Source organism: Macaca fascicularis, chromosome 8, assembly GCF_037993035.2.
Source record: "Macaca fascicularis isolate 582-1 chromosome 8, T2T-MFA8v1.1".
In the NCBI taxonomy this organism is placed as follows: domain Eukaryota; kingdom Metazoa; phylum Chordata; class Mammalia; order Primates; family Cercopithecidae; genus Macaca; species Macaca fascicularis.
The window spans coordinates 108,068,616-108,083,854 of record NC_088382.1 but is presented as its reverse complement, the minus strand read 5'-3'; the positions used below and the strand labels follow the sequence as shown (position 1 = coordinate 108,083,854).

Genomic DNA, 15,239 nt, shown 5'->3' with positions numbered 1-15,239 from the left:
GGTGCTCAGGTACAATGGGAAGGTCAGTAGGATATCTCAGTTTGACTGAAAAGGCTTTAAATACACACACACAAACATACACACAGGAGGACTTTGTTTAAAAAAAAAAAAGTGGGGGGGAAGCTACTGAATAATCAGTGATCTCATGTTTTAAAATTGGAAAATTACATAGCAATATATTTAAACTGTGCATAAAACCTCACCATCCTCCTTCTGAGCCTCCAATCGCTGGCTCCCTGGTTCCCAGTGTAGAGGAAAGGTCAGGGTGGAATTGGTTTGCCTCTGGGCCTCTGTCAGCTCCAACCAGCCCCTCTTTCCAAAGGCAGCCCTCAGTCTCCAGCCCAGGAGAGGCATGAAGAGAGCTGCCTGGCTTCCCTTCAGCAGGCAGTGGGGAAGCCCAGGGACACCCTTGGTTTTGTGGATTGCGGTTTCCCTCCTCTCCTCCCACATTCCCACAAAAAGAAATGCATAATCCGATCCTGTGATGGTGGCCTTTGTAATGACCGACTCTGGACGCAGCGGGTTACAATGTAGCCGCTCCCAGTGGAGTCAACCCTGGGCAGACCTACAAAGTTTGCCAGAAAAATCAATACAAAGCTGACAGATCAAAAGTGAGTCATGCCAGTTCTCCTCTTAGGAAACAGTTCGATGGGTGTCTGACTGCTAGCACCTCAGTTCTTTTCATAGTAGGTCTGAAAATAGCTCAGAAGTCTTTAAATGTCTGGAGACGTAGGCGACAAAAAGAGTTTTAAGTGGAAAAAAACCTCCCCAAGAACCCCAATTCTGTTCCTGCCACATATCCCCAGTCCACCCGCTCATGCCATGTAGGCTGTGCTCCTGGGTGCCCAGGGACTGCTGGGCAGATGGACCGGCTGCTGTGGGAGGTCGAGAGTCTAGGGTGCAGGCTGGGTCATCCCTGGATGGATGATGAGCCTGGCCATACAACCTTCAGAGGCCCAGGCCCTTTGTGCTGCCAACTCTGTGTGTCCCTAGTTACAAAGCTCTCATGTCTCTTCTGCCTGTGCCTGGCTGCCCATTGAAAGGCAACTCCTTCCTAAATGGGCCCTTTTCTGTCTTTTAGATAGCACCTTACTGGGCCCGTGCAGATTTTCCACTTCCTCAGCTGTGGCCCTTGGCATCTGTGGTTATATTCAACAGGAGCACCAACGGTGGCCAAGAAGTCACTAGTAGGTCTAAGACACTGGAAAGAGAAAGATGTGTGTGTGGGGCGGGGAGTGGAGGGGTTGCAGAAAAGGATGGGTTGTTGGGGGAGAGCCTGGGGATGAGTCTGTTGGGAATGAACATGAGTTAACACAGACAGAAGTGGGGTGAGAGCCCTAGAATGGATACAAGGGGACCAACGTGCAAGATACCGAGGAAAGTGCGGGTGACACCTGGTCCAGTGGGTGCAGGCGAGGAGATGATGTGGTCTGCAAGGGGAACCCCTGAAGTAGTGTTTCCCCATGAATGGTCTGAAAGCCACCTGAACCCAAGTCACCTGCAAACCTTTAACTGCAGATTCCTGGTTTCACCTCAAGAGTCTGAATTAGTAGATGGGTGATGCCCAGAAATCTACATCGTGAAAAGCTCCCCAGAGGATTCTGCTGCACAGTAAAGTGTCTCTCAAGTCTACACTGCTTATGACTGTGTACAATGCCCTTTGGATTTATTTCCCTTGCATCTAACATGGTACTTGGCAATTACTCAGCTGCCAGTAAATAATCACAATGGTGAGTAAAGAGGTACATAAATTGGGAGGATTCAAAGATGACCGAAATTTCAACCCGAGGGGCTGGGAGCGCTGTGGTTCCATTGACAGAAATGAGGAAGAAGTCAGGAGGAAGAGCAAGTTTGGAGTGAAGGTGGGAAGTTCCATTTTAGAGAGAGCAAATGCCAATGCACATGGGTGACGTGGGTGTGGGGCTCAGGAGTGAGGGCATTGGGCAGGAGACACAGGGGTCCTTTGCAGGTGGGTTGAGGCTGCAGTTGGATATAGGGTGTGGCAGGCTCCTATGCACAGTGTGGCTGTGGACAGAATTGTGGGGGAAACTGAAGAGGGAGGGGTCAGAGGAGAAGGAAGAACCACGGGGTGATGGGAGGGAAAAGCAGAGCCCCAAAAATCGCAAAGGAGTGAGTGCCCGGGACTTAGAGGCTGATCTGTGTGGCCAAAGAATTCGGGGGAGCTTGAGAGTGGAGGACAGGACACTGAATTTGGCTATCAGGAAAGCACTGGTGACCATCAGGACAGCAGTTCCAAAAGGCTGGTGAGAACAGAGGCCGGTCACAGAGAAAACACAAGGAAGTGGCAGGAGAGGAAAGCCAAGGTCACCCCTCTAGGATTTCTCAGGCAAAAGGAAAGAAATAGGTTGACAGATAAGGAGTCAGCTGAGAAAAGCAAGGCTATGGCCTCACTCATCCCCAAGGGTCCCTTCCCATGCCAGTCTCCCTCAGGGTGACTCCTGGCCTCTCCATAGTGTCCACTTCCATCTCTAAGCTGAGGACTCCCACCCCAGGCCTCCCTCTGCCTATCGCACACCCCCTCTGTGTGTCCCAGGCACTCAGGCAACATGGCTCTGAGTATTCCCTATCTCTCCACGTGGCACCACCATCCACCCAGCCACCAACCCAGCCAGAAACCCAGAAACCATCCTCCCCTCCCTCTCATCCCATATCCAGTCACTGATGGAGTCCTGCAGAGCCGCCTCCCCGCTGACCTGCACTGGTCCTCCTCCCCACCCCACTCCCTTTGTATCTGATCTATACTGTGACCGTGACCTCAAATCAGCCACCTGTCCCCTCTCACACTTCCAAGCTGATGCTAGAGTCACATTCTGACAACATTCATCAGGTCAGGATGTCTCCACCCTGGTGACAAAAGCATGAAGCTCAGGCTCTTCAGATGGCTTAGCTCTGCCCCCCATCTGCACCTTGCTTCTCTCTAGACTTACTGACTTCGACGTTCTGCACACATGCTGGGGCTTCGGCCTTCTTTTCTCTGCCTATGCAGGTTCCTGTTCCTGGAGGAAAAGGTTTTTTTCCTTTTCCCTCCCCTCCACCTGTCCAGCCCTGACTCCCAGCACCACACCCTGTCTGGCTGGCCCCTGGAGTCCTCTTTCTGTTTGTAGCCCGGAAGTCTTGTCTTCACAGAGGAAACAGTCATTCCTTCTTTCCTTGTGTCCTCATTGCCCTCTTCATCCAAAAATGCTTCCAGTGGGCTCCGGAGCTCTCTATTCTACCAGACTGTGAAGCCCTCTGGCAAGCAGGGATGGGGGCCAGTCCAGGTGGAGAGCAGTGGGAGCAACCCCAGCGATCGTTGCCTCCAGGAGGCCTTGCTGAGCTAGGAGCACGCTAGGTTGACTGGAAATAAAATAGACTCACTGGAAGTCCTAAAATAATGTCACTAGACATTGCCTCTCTTTTTGCTCTCTGCTCTTTTCCTTTCTTCTCTGCGTTTTCCTTTATTCACTCTCTCCTGTTCCCTCTTTTTTTCTCTTTCCCTCCATGTTCTGGTTTCTTCCTATCCCGTTCCTTCTGTAGGACCTTACACAACTCCAAGGCACGCCAGCCTTCTTCTCGCCCTCTCTTGTATCTCTTTCCCCTCCCTCTCTTTCCCCTCCACGGATCTCTGAGGACTTGTTTGCGTCTCTGTTCTTCTGAATGCATCAGCTGCCAGCTGCAGACACAGTCGTTTGCTTGGGAGAATTTACCCAGGAGGATGATGCTATTGGCAAGTGAGGTCCCAGAAGGGGGAAAATGTTGCAGAGTTTCAGACCTGCAGCATCGACCAGATGTAACACCCATGTAAGGTCCTTGGGTGGAAATGCTAGTTAAGAATTCTCCTAAAAATAACAGGAGATAATAACCGTGTACATGCAACATGTAAGTTCTTCCCTCAAGGGGAGGTGTTTGTTTTTCCTTTTAAGATGTAAGGCATCCTGGCCCTAAGATACCCCTGAACATTCATTTATACCCTTGCTGCAGGGATGGTGGCTAAAGGGGAGGAGCTGAGCTACCCCCCACTTGATGGAATGCGAAGACTGTGGCGAGGCTGGAGAGCAGTGCTGTGCATCCTTCCTCAGCCTCAACGAGTGTGGGGCAAGGTTAACACAGATTTCTACACCGTTTTGCTGCATACACAGACAAGGTCACCTGCAGATGCCACCACTGCTCAGTGTGAGTTGAGTGTTGGATGGGACAGCCATCTGCTCTCTACAACTCAGGGCCCCTTCTGGGGCCCAATAACCTCATGGAAACAGGTAGGGGATCTCCTATCCTTCACAAAGGCAACAAACCAAAATGAGCAGTGTTAGCCCTGAAGTTGAATGGGATCTTGGTGATTTTCCTCTGTCTAATGATTGTTAATAGCAGGAATCTGGATTCGGTGTACCTAGGTGGAAATAGTGGAAATCCCAAAGGAGACACTCGCTGATAATTTTAAAACTTGATTCACTTGGATCAGAACCTAGCTCAAGCATTTCCCTGATTGCATTGTCCCTGCAAATGTCGTCTATTGTGGCTGACTGCTGAAGAGGAAATGAAACCAAATAGAAGGTTGTTTGTAAACAATGTCTCTGCTCTTCTTAAAAATAAATTAGGGATAGTAGGATCGGCTCATGGCTAGAATGAGGACATAGAGAGACATGCAGAAATTCTGTTTTTATATTGAGATGAAGAAGTGGGTAGGGCTTTAAGGATGATCTAATCCAACCTTCTCATTTTGCAGCAGTGGAAGGTGAGGCTTGGAGAGGCCACACTATGTACCTACAGTCACAGAGCTGAAGGCAACACCCAGCAGAACCAAGTCTGCCCAGTGGCCTTCCTACTGATTCACCATGGCCTTTGGACCGGCTTATACTCTCAGTCTATTTTAAGTGTGCCAAGAAGTGTCTGTATGTATCCCCCAGCAGTGTTCATGCCCAACCAGCCAGGACACTCAGGGTTACCCAATTTACTATGAGGGAGCTACTTCAGCAGCAGGGAGAGTGGCACTTTGGAACAGGGTGGGGCTGGCAGGGCAGGCTGACAGAGGTGCTGAGCAGGAAAGCATGCGGGAGGAAAATCCTGCAGGGGTGTCTGTTTCACAAGAGTTACAAGAGTACATGACCATTCCTTCTACAAAGGAGGCCAGTGGCTCAAGATCCTAGAAAAGCAGGACCCCGCCTTTACAAAGAATAAACAACAGCTTCCCCTTCCCCCAAACTGCAAACTGCAAAACAAAAACAAAAACAAAAACAAAAACAAAAACAAACAGGCTTTCTCAGGAAATCTGGTCCCCAACTTTAAATGCCCTCCTTGTTTGCTACTGCATATGTAATTGAAATGCCTCCAAGAGGTGCAAATAATTTTCATCTATTTAATCTGCACACTTTTTGAGGCTGGAGTCCTGGGTGTGTCAGTATTACTGCCCATTCCCGAATCCAGGCACAGAGATGAAAGTGCAACAATCAGACATAACGGTTCCGTGCAGCCTGCATCAATGCTTGCACAGTAGTGTGTTAATGAGTGTTAAAACTGACATCTCAAATACGGCGTCCTCAATTTTAAAAATTACAACTCTGTAAGAAGTCATGCTGTTAAAACATACAAGAAATACCAGTTAAGCCTTCAAGTAGCTAACACACAGCCTGTACAGATCACCACTATCCCAAAGTGCATAACAACTTATTTTCTTTGAAATGAGGCAAGAATTAGCAGGTAGTTCAATTATCTGAGTGCTAAGATAAGTAGAAATAACAAATCCAAATGTTAAATACCAATTACTACCTTACGAGCTACAAATCAGCTCGGCATTACAACATGCCCTTCCTCACTCGCAAACCCAAGAAATGTGGGGGTTTGGCAGAAAACACAATCCTATAACCAATATGCATTTGTGCAACAGACATGTGTCACTTCCCAACCCAGCACTTCCAAAATGCGCATCACAGATATCAAAGCCTGGCCCATATATTTGTCCCAATGGTATTGAAAGCAATAACCTTCAAATGTTGGGAGTGACGCTTCTCTCAAGCTCACAGCTGGAAACAAGTCATCTCCAGTTTCTACTCTGTCCCCCTAAAGGAGGTTTACAGGTCAGTCTGACAGCCTGGTTGCCAAAGATGTCACCTAATATTTTTAGCCTTTGCTCCAAGAGCAATGCAGAAAATTAACCTGACCCTCCCTGGTAAGCTTCAGGGACTAAAAAAACCTGCTGGTTAGATGTTACCTAACAAGGTCAATCGAAGACCCAGTGGAGAGCACCTGTAAACTTCACATCTTAGTGAGACTTTAGGGAAGAGGAAGATTATTTCTCTCTGGGTCACCAGTCAGTCTACATCCCTTGTGGGAATTAGCTCCATGGTTCAAGCCAGCCGGGTTGTTCTCTCTCCCACTTATCTAAAACCACCACTTGAAAAACTCAATGCTTTTGGGACATTCTCATGCTCAGAAGTGATTAAAGGTCCAGGTGGGCAAGATAATATTATATAAGTATATATGTAAGTATATATGTATGTACAAGAGATGTTAAAAAGATAGTCTCTAAAGCACTTTGGGATTCCTCCAATGAAAGGCACCAGATAAATGCAAGTCATTACCAAAAAGAAAAGTCAAGTTTTCCAGCTTTCACATCTGCAAAGGGTAACCACTAGGGTACCTCTTTTTTGGTGGTAAGCCTTCTTGTTTAGAAAAACCTCATGAGAGTGACTGAGTTATTCTGCCTCCTTCCTTGTTTCCACTTTGCATAAGTTTCCTGGTCAGTGGCCGTGGATACCAGGCTCAGTGACCCAATACCATCAGCCTTGGCAAACTGAACGGTCCTCTTAAGTCTGTACCACCACCTGCCTTCAGTGCAGCTGGGGATGATTCTGTAAATGTTATGCCTTCCAGGGCTGGAAGCATCAGCCCAAGCTAAGTGTTCCATGTGCAAATTCTGAAAAATAGCCCTGCTCCTCTGATTCAGTGCCCCATTGCCTCTAAGTCATCTCACTTTTCCTGATGCTTCAGAGACATGGATGTAGACACTAGGAGACAGCCACCCCCAGCCTCCCATGAGCCTCCAGTCTGATGGAAAGATTTGAACTGGGGGCTCCAGGACACAAGCGGCTAGTGAATTCATTCAATCAATCACCCACACTGTAGTAGCCATGACAACTACAAGAACACAAAGCCTTCTGAGAAGACCCTTGCCACGCCTCCACGAGGTAAGCATCATCTTCAATCAACTGAAACACAAAAGGACCTCTTAAGAAGAGTCCCAACCTTTGGATGAAAAGCCTGGATAGCTCCATGCTCAGACCCCTGGGTTCTATTGCCTTTTCAAAGATGAAACAATAATGAAAGCCCCCTGGAAAACTATCAGATTACCTTAAAGATGATGGAGAAGAATTATCTTATAGAGGAACCCAGGTTCCCCATCACAATGTTATGTGCTGGTTAACTGAACAAGAGGGGCAGGAGAATTTTGGAGGAGAAAACAGTCATCTCCCTTCAATGCAAGTTTAGAAGTTTGAAAGTCTTTTGAATAGCATTAAGCTTTTCAAGTTTACAATTTTTATGACATTTTATGAACTAGCAGTTTTTTTATTTTACAACTCTTTCCTTTCTCCTGGCCTCTACCCACTCACCCTCAATGAAAGGCAGTTGGAATGCAAGTAAGAACTGCAGCATTTCCATCCTGGGTAAGCCACACCACCTTCATGCACATCTATATTTTGAGTACATGCTTCCATACCACCAGGTTTCCATGTCATGGCAGGAACTCCAGGGAAAACATAACATATATACAACATACTATATCTTAGAAGCAAAATTATTTGAGTAAATTCTGCTTAGAAATAAAAGGGCTCTCATTTGATGAGCTTTCAGAGCAGGCAACAAAAGTAAGCTACTGCCCTTGCTAGCAACTCAACAACGTTCACCTCAGGGAGACGATACAACAGTAAACTTCTTTTTAGTTGAGGAAGACAACACAACCTTACTCCTAAACATCTTAAAAAATAAATATTTCAAAAACATGCTAATATCTTAGACGCAGCAAAGTTTGGTCAAATGGTCTAGATCAGAAACCTCATCCAGAAATACATGTCTCTACAGTCACCCTAGCAAACACGGAGGTTTGACCATGAACCAAGGGGCTCAGCCTGCACTGACTTGGCTTTAAGCACCCTAGGGTCTCGACTATTTAGCTGAAGCCCCTCTCCCTAACGCATCTGTCCTTGGAGAAAAAATTCGATCTTCGCTACATGTTTAACTAACATTCTCTAAAGAGTGACATTTATGAGATGAACATCAGTGTACATCGTTCTAAAGATGATAGGTGCACCCATGCAAGCCACGGAACTACAGATCATTTATAAAAACAACTTAAGACTTGCATTGGTCAAGTGTGCTTAACTTTGCATTCTCTTTGTTTTGGTATTAAAACTAAATGAAAGTAATGAATAAAGAGCTGAGATTTTGTTTTCACATGACTGTGAGCAAAAATCTCATGATATCCTTGCTGACCTCATAGATGCATTTCCAGTGGACAGACTTGTGGGGGCTTTTTGTACAGAACTCACACGACAACCTCAGAAACAGGAGCACAACAACTCATAGACAGTACTGGGCCACAAGCACTAGAATAGCGTACACGATGAACAGAAAAATTAGCATTCTGGGTGTACTCATCTGGCAAAAAGGTGAACATTTTATGCCCACGATGCAAAGACCAGTGAGTGTCATTTCATGGAAAGGTGCAAAGGCATGGTGTCAGACACACCACCCTCTAAAAACGATTCTAAATACTGCAAAAGAAACCTGGGTGCATATCCCATGCATCTCTCCCCTCAGGGGCGGGGCATACTCCTTACACCATAACCATAAGGTGCCTGGCTGTGCCAGAGGCACAAGAGGCAGCTCAGCAATGTGGGGTGGAGGGTGACAAGTCCTCCCAGCTAATGTAGTGAATCATTTAAACTGAGTTCACTTGGTGAGCTCCTGCTCATGTTCGTCAGGCTTGCCATGAGGGATTTAACTTTATGGGCATAATAGTCCCTTAAATTGACTGAAGGGACCTCCTTCATTCCATCTCCAAAGTCACAGCTGCGCATGGCACTCTCAAGTTGCTTTTGGCGCCGGTAAAAGTGGGAGAACTTATTGAAGATCAAGGTGATGGGCAGGACCACCACGAGGATGCCTGCCAAGATGCAGGCAGAGGCAGTCAGCTTCCCTGCCGTGGTCCCTGGGACCACATCCCCGTACCCTACTGTGGTCATACTGACAGTAGCCCACCACCAGCAGGCGGGGATGGTGGCCAGGCCCTCGTTCTCCTCCTTTTCAATGGTGTAGGCCACCACGGAGAAGATGGAAATTCCGACGGAGAGGTAGAGCAAGAGCAGCCCTACTTCTTTGTAGCTGTATTTCAAAGTGGCCCCCAGGGAGCGGAGGCCCGTGGAGTGCCTGGCCAGCTTTAAGATGCGGAAGATCCGCATCAGCCTCAGGACCTGGGCCACCCTGCCCAAGTTGGCTAAGGTAGGTGTGCTCTCCACCACCAGGTTCACCACTAGAGTTATGTAAAAGGGGACGATGGACATGAGGTCAATAAGGTTTAGGGCATTCTTGAAGAACTTAAGGAAGTCAGGGGCCACAGCAAACCTGGCCACCAGCTCAAATGTGAACCAGGCGATGCCAAAGTGCTCCACGATTTCGAACCTAGGGTCCTCGCCAGGGTTGCCCTGGCTATCAGGGATTTGGAAGTCAGGCAGGCTATTGAGGCACATGGTGATGATGGACCCCATCACCACCAGAATGGACAGGATGCTGAAGACCCTGCTCAGCACTGAGTAGCCAGGGTTGTCCAGGGCCAGCCACAGCTGCCTGCGGAAGTTGCCAAGGGGCTGCCCATCGAACTTGGAGGCGTCGTTGTAGAAGGCAAGGATCTCATCGAAGGAAGACGTGGTGCTCTCCTGGTCACTCTGCTCGTCCCACTTCTCCTGCTCGGGCTCCACTTTGCGACCATGGTAGCTGTAGCTGCAGCAGGAGTCAATGAAGAACTCGTTGATGCCCCAGTACTCGATCTCCTGGCTGAAGGAGAATACGCACAGCTCAGCCATGACGTGAAGCTTGCCGGTGTGATAGAAATGCAGCACGTAGGGGAAGAGCTCAGGGTTGCGGTCAAAGTAGAACTCCCGCTGGACGTCGTCGTAGTCATCACAGAGCTCCAGAATGGCCTCGCGCGAGTGGCAGAGCAGCAGGCGGCCCAGGCGCGTCTCGGGAAAGCGCAGCAGCGTGTGCGAGCGCAGCCTCCTCTTGAAGCCGCCCACGTTGATGCGGATCTCCCCGTCCTCGACGTTGGCCTCCGACACGTCCCACAGGCTCTGGCCGGTCATGCTGGAGGCACCGGCCGCCCGCGCCGCGCGGGGGCGCTACACCTGGAAGCGGAGGGAACAGCATCGGCAAGAGGGCCGTGCGCCCCGGCCCATCGCCCCCTCTCCCTACCCATTTCTGGCGGGCCCAAGCCTCCTAGGTGGGTCTTGGGTGCTGAAGGGCACTGGGCTGGGGCAAGAGTTTGAGGGGTCTGGCCCCCTCCCAGGAAAGGCTGGGGGTAGGTATGTTTCTATTAGCACGGCTCCACCCCGGGGGTCTCGGTTGGCGCTTTGCGCGTGCAGCGTCGCGTCCCCGCGGCTCTGAGCGCCCAGGGGGCTGCGTGCTGACCTTGTCCATGGGCAGGCCCGGGAGACGCCCCCGCCCGCTCGCCGCAGACAGGAGGGACCAGAGCTGAAATACGCACGGGCAGAGCGGGGCCGACATGGGGGGCGCGTAGCTTTGGGAGGTTGGGGCGGATGCGCTGGAGTCTGGAAACCCGGGCCGGGGAAAGAGCGGGGCGGCCCGGCCTCCCCTGGGTCCAGCTCCCAAGCCTGCAGCCCCCGCGTCCCCGGCCCAGGTCTCACCACCCGCCTGGCGCTATGCCCCAGGGCCGCGTGCGCTGCGCCTCACCCGGCGGGGCTGCCCGGGCTCGCCCTGCGCGTTCTGGAAGCGCTTACCTGGGAACACGGGCGCCCGCGGCCGAGGCCGGCGGGAAACTTCCCCGACCCGCGGGCGAGCATCGCGGCGGTGGCCGCTGCCTGCTGGCGGTGCGTGCGCGGATGCGAGTGTGTGCGCCCGAGTGTGCGCCCGGCGGGCCGGCGGGCGGGGGCCGCCGAGCTTCTCCTCCCGTCTCGGGCCGGGCAAGCCGCCGCCGCCCGCAGCTGCGGAAGGCTCACAGGTGGCTGCGTGGTCCCGCCGCTCGCGGAGCCCCTTCTCCGGATCCGCGCGCCCGTCACCCGCCGAGAGAAGCAGGAGCCCGCGCCGCAGGCGCCCCGTGAACCCGGGCGGGAGCAGAGCGGGTGTGACCGGGCGCAGGCCCTGCGTTGGGCGCGGCGCGGTGGTGCTGAACGGACAGCTCCGCGCGCCTCGGCCGCCGCCCCGGGCTCGGAAGGCGCAGCCGCCGCCGCCGCTGCTTCTCTGCGCTTCCCCGGCGCGTCACCGCGACCACCTTGCGCCCCCGGCTCGGCGCGGGGCCGACACCCCTCCCTCCCCCCCGCCCATCCCCCGGTGACAGCTGTTATTATCACCACCCCCAGGGCGCAGGCAGGGGGCTGCCTACGGTGACCTTTCCCCGCTGGGTCTGGCGGGAGCCGGGCTGGGAAATAAAGGGCGGCTTGCGCGTGTCCGGGGACAGGGCGGGACCGGAGGAACTCCAGGTTTCCCCTTTTAGGGACCTGAAGAAAAGTTTCCCGAAGCCCGGGGGTGGGGTTGTTGGGGAAAAGGAGCTGGAGGAGAAAACAGGGGGCCGGGAAGTCTGAGGTGGAGCTCGGCTTAGTACGCGGGGGACGGTAGCGCAGGCCGCACAGCGGGGGCGGGAGTCGCTGAGTTCTGGTCGGGAGCTCTGTGTGGGCACCGTTTGTGTCCAGGCCGGTGTGGTATGCGGGCTGTGCGGGACTGCAGGGCGCTGTGTGTGTGTATAGGCTGAGGACAGCAGGACTTTTCACTGTGTGTACCGCATTCATTAAAATGGGTCCTCTGTCGGATGGGAAGATGCGTCGGCACAGGGGAGCCCTGGGACGTGTGTCAGCGCGGTGTGTGGCATGGGGAACCGTGTGCTGTGTGTACAGTGTGCTGTGTACAGTGTAGTATTCTTGGGACTGTGACGGACTTATGTGTGTGGAATACGTTGAGACCGATGTGCGTGCCAACAGTGGGGACTGGGGGGTTCGAGCTGGAGTGGGGACTGGTAGATGTGCTCAGGATCTGCGTCCCCATTCCCAAGAAGACTCGTGGCCCAGATCTGAGCTCTTGGTCTCCTAGGATTGTCCTTAAGGCCCTGCCTACTGGGCTGAGCTGAGAAATGGACCCAGTCCCTGGCCAGCCCCCTCCCTTTGGTCTTTCTCTGTGGTGTCCACTTGCAAAACTGGGGCACCGTGGGTGTGCGAGCTTAGCAGGGAGCTAGCGTCTACATGTCTCCGTCAGAAGTCCTGGGAATGCCCTTGCAAGGTGGCTCTGGACTCATGGTGCAAACACCACAGCCACAGTGGGAAGCACATTCTTTCTTTAGGCAATTCTGGCAATGCCGTCCCAGCTGGAGAGGTGCTCTGTGTAGCCCTGGAGGACTTGGGACCTTCTTGGTGGACCTGGAGAGGACCCTTAATCTGGCTTCGTATGGGAGCTCCTGCATCCAAGTCTGACCCATCCCTGTGCCAGCCACTGGCTTCTGGACATGTGTGTGGGTGTGAATGCAGTGTGTTGCCTGCTGAGAGGGTTTCACACCCATGCCCCTGCAGGCCTCTGCAAATGTGTGTGTAGGCTGAGGCAGCCACATGGGAGGGAAAGTAGGGTAGTGAGGGCCACACACACTTCCTCTTTCTTGTGTTTGACCTTTCCCCGAGCTTTGGGAAACTTTTCTTCAGGTCCCTAAAAGAGGAAACCAGCCCTCCCGTCTGCCCTACCCCCAAACACATACAAGCCACCCTTTATTTCCCAGTGTGTTTGCGTGTGTGAGAGTGTATGTGTGTGTGTGAGAGAGAGGGAGAGGGAGAAAAATCTGATCTTGGTTGTCCTTGTCTTCATCTCCCTTTCTCTCAGGGTCTGTGTTGTGGAGAGCAACCTCATCTAGGTCTGCTGTGTCCATCATTGGAGGTCTGTGGCTCCCGTGCATCTGGCTGCAGTCTGGGAGCCCCTGGATCTCCTTCATCCCCATGGGGGTGCTGTGGAGAGAGTGCTGCCCTTGCTGAGGGGGTGTGTGCTTCAATGCATGTGTAATCCCTGTGTCACTGCCTCTTTCAACCTTTTCCAATCCCCTCTCCCACAACTTGGGGGTGATGGTGGCTGCAAGGTGTCCCTGCTGCAGGGGCCTGAGCAGCAGCACCTGGGGCACAGTCTTCATGGGCCCTGTGGCTCTCTCTAGCTCTTACCCCTATCCTTTCACTACGAGCTGCCTGCCTTCTGGCCCCTCCAGAGCTCACAGCCCCCTTCTGCTTCACTGCCACATATCTGTGTGTGCCACATGTCACCATTCCCAGCCACTCCCGTTCCCTTGGCCTTGGCTCCTGGCTCTTCTGGTTTAGCTCAATGCATACATCACCTTTTCCTGCTGCATTTTGAGGGTCCTTCCTTCTACACATACTTGAGTTTGATTCCTCCGGGGCTTTCCTCCCTCCCCTGCTTCATGTATCTGCCCGCTTCCTTCTGTTCCTGTCTGTTGTTCTTGCTCCTTCATCCTCTGTGGTCGTGGGAGATTTCACCCATGGAGAGAGAGCCCTCTGCCTTCTGTTTCTTTGTTTCTCCCACACCCACGGCCACCCTACCTGCACACCAGTCTCTGCCTGGGCCCCTGAGGCTCTCATCCTCCCATCTCTCTAACGGAGGCCACTCCTTGCCCCTCTCAGCTCTGCCCCTGCTCCTGCCAACCACCTGACCTCCTACCTTCCTCCCTCTCTCCTTTCCTCTTGTCCCCTTCCCCAGCTGAGAGAGCTGTGCCAACATGCTTCCAGCTACACTGGGGCCCTGTGTCTAAGCCTGCCCTTTGATAGCTCTTCCTGTGAGGCTGGGGTCAGGGGCAAGCCCCATGCTCACCTTTCCTTGAATGGCAAAGTGAACTTGGAGCCTGCAGGGAGAAGCCCAATGTGGGGCACATCAGTTATTTCTTGGAAAGGCTGAGGCAGAAGCTCTGTGGGTATGACAGATGCCTTTGCAGAGGGTAAGTGTATGTGACAGGCAGAGCCACTTGTTTATTTCCCAGCCACTGTGCTGAAAAGAAATGGAGCCGTCTCCCTCCTTCTATACTGGGGAAGCTGGCTTTATTTATGGTTTATTTAGAGGTTTGAGCCCTGATCTTAAAATACAGCCACCTGCTCCAGGCACAGATTGAGGCCTGCCTCTGGGCTGGCCCAGCCTGCTGGGAAGATGGTGAGGGGCTACAGGGGTGCAGGGAGAGGCACCCTGGGAAGGAGGATGAAGAGACCTTAGTCGGTGGCCCAGATCCTTGCACCTGGTCGACTGTTATCTCTGCCTTCACTGCCAATGCTGATCTCTCAGCTGAGCCCACACATCTCAGACAGCTTTTCTCCCCCTGACAGGCGAGGGGGCTGCACTGGCAGCTTGGCTGAGGGAGCTGCCTGACCTACATTCCCCACTGTGAGGAAGAACTGGGTCCTTGACCTTCCCCCTGGGGTCTCAGCACAGGGGTGCCTTCTACCCTGAAGGACTGGACAGTTCACTTGTGTCCATCCTGCTCCCCACCAGCCATCCTCCCCACAGCAGCCAGAATGTCTTTTAAAAACACAAACCAGGTCGTGTCATTCCCTCCTGAAAAGCTTCCAGGGACTTCCCATTGCACTGAGAATGAAAACCACCTCCTAACCACAGCTCCAAGACCCCCTACGATACACTCTGCCCACCTCCCAGACTTCGGCTCACTGCTCTCTTCTCCACCAGCTGTGCTCCAGCTGCATACCCGCTTTGCTCCCTGTGCAGGGCCTCTGCACTTCCGCACTCCCTGCTTGGCATGGTGGTTCACAGGGCAGGCCCCTTCTTGCCACTCAGGTGATTTAAATATCACCTCCTCAAAGAGGCCTGACTCCCCAGTCTAAACTGGAGCCCTTGGTCCATTTCTCTTGTTGCCTTCACAATACGTATATTAAATAGTTATTGAATACATGATTGGATGATGAATGAATGAGACCCCAGCTGCTATCTTAAGTTATTCTGTGCCAGCCAGAGTCTTGGCCCCAACTCCTTCCTCC

General features: G+C 52.4%; 2 protein-coding genes across 2 annotated transcripts; both read right to left on the bottom strand.

The window, feature by feature from the left end:
- Positions 1–3,457: 3,457 nt before the first annotated feature.
- On the bottom strand, positions 3,458–13,381 carry LOC102129896 (uncharacterized). The gene is made up of 3 exons (XM_073999930.1): positions 13,103–13,381; positions 11,004–12,101; positions 3,458–10,391 (listed from the first exon to the last, which is right to left on the bottom strand). Exons 1-3 carry the CDS (start codon positions 13,379–13,381, stop codon positions 10,386–10,388), a joined length of 1,383 nt encoding a protein of 460 aa, XP_073856031.1. The 3' UTR covers positions 3,458–10,385.
- Positions 5,452–10,399, bottom strand: KCNS2 (potassium voltage-gated channel modifier subfamily S member 2). Its single transcript, XM_073999172.1, has one exon. It carries the CDS (start codon positions 10,347–10,349, stop codon positions 8,916–8,918), a length of 1,434 nt encoding a protein of 477 aa, XP_073855273.1. The 5' UTR covers positions 10,350–10,399; the 3' UTR covers positions 5,452–8,915.
- Positions 13,382–15,239: the final 1,858 nt, after the last annotated feature.